Source organism: Cetorhinus maximus, chromosome 8 (assembly GCF_964194155.1).
Source record: "Cetorhinus maximus chromosome 8, sCetMax3.hap1.1, whole genome shotgun sequence".
Lineage (NCBI taxonomy): Eukaryota > Metazoa > Chordata > Chondrichthyes > Lamniformes > Cetorhinidae > Cetorhinus > Cetorhinus maximus.
Window position 1 is genome coordinate 115,445,995 of NC_135886.1, and position 7,173 is coordinate 115,453,167.

Sequence of the window (7,173 nt, forward strand, 5' to 3'; positions counted from 1 at the left end):
GTTACATATGTTTGTACCTTGGAAATTTTGTTTTAAATCTCAAACTTTGGACATAATGGAAGAGAGGTTTGTTTCCTTTTAAAATGAAGGACAACTTCGCATTTTTTTTCCTGCAAACTGTTTTCTCGTTTACCTCTTCTTTCCTCAAAGTGATTCACGCTGGAGTGGGCTTCATCACACCAGTCACACGTCTCCCTTTCTTCACACGCAACTCTGCAGTCAGTAAGCTGTTTAATTGGATACCATCAAAATTGAGCTGATCTTGTTCTCACCTGAGAACAAATATGTACTATCCACTAAGCTGTATGTTACATTTCCAGGCCTTCACAAAATATTTTTCTCATGTTTTTCACCAGAGACGACTACTTCAAGAAAACATTAACTCCCTACACATTTGTGCGATTTTATACACACGTGATATTGTAATGTTGCCCAGGGTTGAACAGAAACCCTGTTCCTGCCAGTATGGAAACGGTACAAGCCTCTTGTGTTCACCTGGTCTTCAGAAAAAAAATACACAGACTTTGTTACTTAAGGCTATAAACCATGAATCAGCTTTATTGAAAGCAAAAATTAAAGCCAAAAAAAACACTTCATTAGAATGCTTGATATCCGCTTCATGAATATTTTGATAACATTCAAGGAGTACTTAGGCTATCTTTTCTTCTTCCCAAGTAGAGGGTTGCTGCTTTCTGGGTTATCATACAGGATTCCTTAAATTTAATCCAAATAATTGATCCTATTACATAACTCAGGATTGAAGAAATAAAACTCATGGTTTGCAGCTATTTGAGCAAATTCATCATCTGTTTTGTAAAGGCGGTTTTGGACTATTTGGCAAATACTACTATTTGGTCAAGCATGGTGCATATATCTTTCCTAACAAATACATGGAAGTGGTAATTTTAGTTTTGCAGCATTAGTATCTTTCATAGTTTTGTTCCTCTACTCTGACTGCTTTCTATTGCTACAGTAGAGAAATAATTTCCAACTCATGTTTTGCATCTTTAGCTATGTTCATTTCCAAGTTTCGCTTTGCCACAAGAACACAAGAAATAAGAGCAGAAGTAGACTATACAACCTGTCTAGTCTGCTCTGCCATTCAATATGACCACAGCTAATCTTGGGCCTCAACTTCACTTTCCCACCTGCTCCCCATATCCCTTGATTCATTGAGACCCCAAAAATCTGTCTATCCCAGCCTTAAATGTATTCAGTGGTGGGGCATCCACAACGTTCTGAGGTAGAGAATTCCTAGAGATTCATAACCCTTTGAAAGAAGTAATTTCTTCTCATCTCAGCCCAAATGATTAGCCCCTGATCCAGAGACTGTTTTAGACTCAAGCAGCAAAAACAACCTTTCTCCGTCTACCCAATCAAGGCCCTTCAGAATCTTGTATGTTTCATTCCTCCAAACTCAAGAAAATATATATAACCCCAGTTTACTCAGCCTCACATTGGACAATCCCCTCATCCCAGGGACTCATTTAGCGAAACTTTGCTGTACTGTCTCCAATGCAAGTATTCTCTGAGAAACCTATTATTAATATATCTTTGCATGTTTTAGATTCATAGGGTTTTTTTAAGGATAAATTTGTTAATTCTGGGCATGTTCTGAAGGTTCAATCCTGTTCACTTTCAGATTACACAAGCAATATGTACTTCAATTTAAAAAAGGTTAGTTGCTGTAGATACAGAAGTAAATCTCATTTTTCCTCCCAAAATGAGATGTATCAATTTTTAAAAATATTCATTTGGGGGATGTAAGCGTCTCCGGCAAAGCCAGCATTTATGCCCATCCCTAATTGCTCTTGATATATGTATACTTTTCTGCAACATCACTGTACAATGAATACCATTGCACAACCTTATAGGTTTAAATTTTATTCAAAAAGTTACTGTTTCATGACATAAATACAAATCAGAACAGTACAATGAACAACAAAATATGGAGGACAACAGGATAAGGTAAATATAAAACATTTCAGTTGGTTGAAAACATACAGTTTGAAGAACTGCCTTAACAACGAAACAAACTTTTTTTTCAAAAGTAGAAAAGTCTGCTTTCACTGATTTTTAAAAATCATATATACAGTCCTCAGCAGTTCTTTAACGCAGTGGTGTAAGGAACACTAAAGGCAGTACTGCCAAATATGAGCAATGTTCTTAAAGTGTGTAAAAGCAAACTAGTCTTCAGAAGACAACCATTTATTCATGGCATATCTAATGAACTGATAATAAAATTTGATGCAATAGCCAAGTTTTTATTTTTGGCAAATAAAGCCGAGTATTTATCCAATTGAAATAAAAGAAGAGTTTGTAGCAATTGGAGTTCAGAGGTTATGTACTGCAAGCAGTTTAAGGCATGGAATGATTTAAAGAAAATACTTAATAGATGAAAGAAGACCGGCAAGAAGTGTCATGTACATTTTTTTTATTATAAGTTAATGTCAACATAGAGTTGATAAAATAACCAGCTGCCAGAGTACTGCAGAACAATGTTGAAAAGCGTTCTATGAGTTATTAGAAACTTTATAATTATGACGGAAAATTTACCATAAAAATTAAAAACATGAACCCAAATTTAAGGAATAACATAAATGGGTAATTTTCTTGGTGTCTAGTATCTTCAAACTATTTTACATTATTAAAACAAATTGTACTATGACCAGCTGTAGTTCATTTAACCTGAAGATTGCTTGCAAAGACAGATGTGAATAAAATATAAAATACAAATTTAAAAATTACTTAAGCATGAATATCCATGCTATTTTAGACGCTGTTAATTTTATTATAATTTTTAAACCTCGTCCTTTTGTTTGGAATTTCAAAGTATGAAAAACTGAACAAGATTCGCAATTATAAAATCAGCACCAATCATATATATATTTTTTTATTTAAAATTTAGTTCCCTATTCCCAAACTCTATCAAGTCAAATAATTGTTTAGAGAAACTTTCAAACATACTACACCAAGCTCATTTAATCAGAGACACAATACAGTGGCACTACTGGAAGGAATTTAACTTGCTTCCATAATTTTACAGTCTCTTAAAATATCGATTTATCAGGCAACAAACTGCCTCTTCAAAGCACTTAATCTAGGTGAACAGTGAACAACTCCATTAAGCATTCTCCTGAAAGGAGAAAATCTGTACAGTTTTAATAGTTTAACTGCATTAACCAAAATATTTCTTTTAAAACTACCTCTGATATCATTCATAAAATGACATTTTCTCAGAACATTGAAACTCCAAGGACCTAAAAGGAATAGGAAAATACCTTTTATTAGAACAAGAATACAACAAAAATTACAACAAAAGTAATTCTGGAAAGTAACTTTGAAATACTGTTGGTACTTCACAATTAAATATTTTATAACTTTACATAATTTTCAAGAGGATTTAAACACAAGTAGTAAATTTATATTTAACACGCTAAAGTATTTTTTCATCTATTTAGCAATCTTGGAATAAGAGATGTCACCTTAATAGTTAGGGTTCACTTGCCATCTAGTGGACATTTTGCATAACTACAGCCAGAGCTAATTACTTAAAGCAAATACTGCTTCAGTGGCAGTCAGGAATGATTTGTGGAAATCATCTTCACTGTGCGGGTATTGAACCATTGTAATTTAGCACCTGTGGGATTGACAGTTGGTTGACTGGAGATTGTAACATTTAAGGTGCAGAATGTACCTAGTTTTGATACATCCGACCCTGCCTCGGGACAGAGGCTGAACTCTTGGGAGATATAACAGGAGACAGATCAGTCCAAGCAGCAGCTGTTGGCAACAGCTCAGCTGGGGAGCTGGGACTGCCTGTGAATAGAGGCTGGAGTATAGCCTGGCCAACACAGTGGGATGCAGGCTTAGAAAGTTGGCACAGTATGGAAAAGAAGACCACAAAAGCTGGATCTGAGAGCAAAATCTGAGAGCTGGATCTGCGAGAAGACTAGAATAGTGTGCCTTTTGGCTAGGATTATACCCGTGGGAATTGGTTGGAGTAAAGCTGCTGTTGGCTAGGGATCAGACTAGCACCTAGAAGGAGAAACTAAAATTCCTCACGAGGAAGACAAGAGTTTTAAGGGTGACTCATGGTGATCTATAAAATCTGGACTGTTGAGCCAATTTGTAAAATCGGTCTTAATTGTATCTGTCATTTAAGGTGCAATTGATAGCTGACATTTGCCCACAATTTGCCTGTTAATTAATGTCTAACATCTAGAATTAACATGAGGTAGAGGATAGATAGTATTGTGTTGCTTTGTTGACTCTAAGTACAAACTCTTCTGATTGTTTAAAACCATGTAATATTGTGACTTTGTTCTTAGCAAAGAAGGGTGATTTAAAATTTCATCTACTTGAAACAAAAAGTTACTGGTTCCAAACCAGATCATCATAACGGATGTAATTTAAATATATTATAGTTTCTTACTGTGCATACTACTACATCAAGTACAACATATTTAACAAAATCCAATTCCATTAAGTTACAGTAGCAAATCCAAAACACTGCGAGAAGTCCTCCAGGCCAGGAAACTCAATTCCTAAATAAATTCACCAGTCAATTATATTCCCCTTAGCTACTAAGTACTGACTTGAAAACAACCAACATACAAAAATGACAGGCAGGAAAAAACAGCCTATCCCAGAGTCTTGACGACTGGAGCATTGAGACATTGCTCCGTGAAAACATTGAAAACTGCTTACAGAAATTTAAACAAGATTTTAAATTTGTGTACTTTTCTAGCTATCAGATTTGTAGATAAGAATTGCTATACAAGGTATTACATTAGATTGTGAAGTTACTTTGATGGATTACAATTGAGGACCCCCAAACCACTGCCCCCAACAATCCAAGTAAAGGGTTATTTCAACATACACTGAATCATCATAAACCTTACTCGTTGTGGACTGAGGGAAAATGTATATATCTAGAACCAAGGATCCTGTGATTAAGCTGCTAGCATAAACTGCCAAAATTCATGTATGTTCAATTTGTACCCATCTGAGAACACCTCATTTTTTCTTGGAGCGTACAATCCATATTTCTTACAAATAATTTTATTTCCCTTTATTACTTACCTACTCCACCCTTCATCGAAAAGCACCTATTTGGCACTTTTCCTAACCACTTGGCTGAGGTCGGGACCTCAGGCATTCTAAAACATTGATGCTTCAATGCACATAGACATCTGAAATAGCATCACCTTAAACCCCATATTCTGAAGGCTAACAGAAGATTTTTACACTCACCGAGTCATCCATTATTGAGGCAGGGTCAAAGAAATCTGGTTTTAATTCATTTCTTTCACGTCTATTCTTGGATGGTGGCTGAAAAGAAAAAAAACTTGCATTCAGAATTTTTGCTCAAATTTTAAAAGTTGATCTATTTTTTTTTTGGAACCTTATTACCAGATCAATGTCGATGGTGTCAAAATCCATGCCTTCATTAAGATCTTCAATACGACCCTCTGATGACATCATTACATCTTCCACTATTGGTTCTTCATCATCCTCCATCAAACCTGTACCACGGCGACTAGAAAAGAAAATAATCTGTAAATTCTCATGCCAGTGGTTGCCATCTTGACCTATGCATCAGAATGTTTTGGAAAAATAGGCTATTAACATCACCAAATGGGTAATGGGGATATTTAATGTACATGGGCTGCTGAAGCCAGAGATCAAAGACTGAAATGGTGGCCTTTGATAGGCCAGAAAATTAACATTTTCTACTAGATGATAGATAAATCATATATTTTTTTAAGATTAGATCTTTTTCTGGAGAAGGAATATTACAAACATATTTATCATTTCCCACCATGCCCCAAGTTGTTCCAACACTTTCAGAGGCAGTTTACGCAATACAAATATTCTAATAATGTGAAAAATCTGCTTCGATCATTCTGATACCATGGCTGATAGTAATAACAAGTTACTAGTGCTCTTTGAAAGCACAAGGTGGTTCTGATAGTTGATCATAATAACTTTTGTTTTTAAGGAATACATCTTTTGACTTAGCATTGTGTATTCAATTTACAAATCCAAAAACTCCCAAATTGTGACATGAACATTTTTCTGTCTATTCTTCTGATCCACTTATCTATGAGAAATGAAAAGGGCGCATGGTTTTAAAAAACATTCAGGTACAGTATAGAAATCTATTCTGATCTTTGCTTCTTAATACTCTGCTTTCTTAGCTATCTATTTCCACAAAGAAACACGTGTGAATATGGGAATGGTAAACACCGAGTGAGTTAGGGTAAATGCAGTACTTTCTAGGATAACCTTAAGTTTACGGACGGGTTTGTGGAAGATATGAAGCCAGCCAGGAAAGCATTAGATTAATTAAGTCTACAACAAAGTCTAGAACAAAGGCGTGTTTTTAACAAAAGAAACATTTAGGCATGGACAGAGATGGTCAATGTTACAAGCTGCTTTTTATGATTATGGGGTTGAAAACTCATCTCAGTGTCAAACAAGACATTGAGGTTCAGGATGAGACAAGTGACAAGGGAAGAGATGGAATTAGTGACTAAGGAACAGAGTTTGTGGCGGAGGCCAAAGATGACGACTTTGGTCGCCCCAACATCAAACAGGAAGGATCTGTGGCTCATCCAGGGCTGGATGTTGGACAAGCAGTCTCACAGCATAAAGGAAATGGAGGTGGCGAGAGAGATAGTGGAACCTGGCATCATGTCTTCATATAATGTTGTTGTGGGGTATCATTTGGATGAGAAATTGAAGGGGCATCGATCTGGGGCCGAGAAGCCATTCGGGGAGATTCTCTGGCTACAACTGAAAGAGTAGAATCATGTGAGGGATGGGCAATTGAGGTCAAGCATTGGAGGAAGATGGTGTAGTAAACCATATTAGACTGCAAACAGGTAGAGAAGGGCGAGGGTTAGTGCACCATGGTCAGTCATAAAAGACCTTATTTGTGATTTTGATTAGGGCCGTTTTAGTGCTGTGGTGGGTCAGAAGCCTGATTAGAGAGATTCAAAGCCGGAGTTGCGGGAAAGATGGGCACGGAATTGGGAGACCACAGCACATTCAAGGACTTGAGAGGAAAGGAAGTTGATCGACTGATAAGTTTTCAAGCGGTTAGGTTTGAAGCACTGAAGTGTTAAGAGTGGATTTTTTTTTTGAAGGTGGGTAATAATGGCAGAT

General features: G+C 36.3%; 1 protein-coding gene across 5 annotated transcripts in view; it reads right to left on the reverse strand.

The window, feature by feature from the left end:
• Positions 1–1,868: 1,868 nt before the first annotated feature.
• The window catches only part of stag2b (STAG2 cohesin complex component b), a 164,991-nt gene continuing 159,686 nt past the window's right edge, over positions 1,869–7,173 (reverse strand). For all 5 annotated transcript variants that reach the window (XM_078547460.1, XM_078547459.1, XM_078547458.1 and 2 more), the window contains 3 exons: positions 5,416–5,542; positions 5,257–5,334; positions 1,869–3,260 (listed from right to left, as the gene is read on the reverse strand). In XM_078547460.1, the coding sequence (XP_078403586.1) occupies positions 3,237–3,260; positions 5,257–5,334; positions 5,416–5,542 (229 nt within the window). In that variant the 3' untranslated portion in view covers positions 1,869–3,236. The remainder of the gene's footprint in view (positions 3,261–5,256; positions 5,335–5,415; positions 5,543–7,173) is intronic.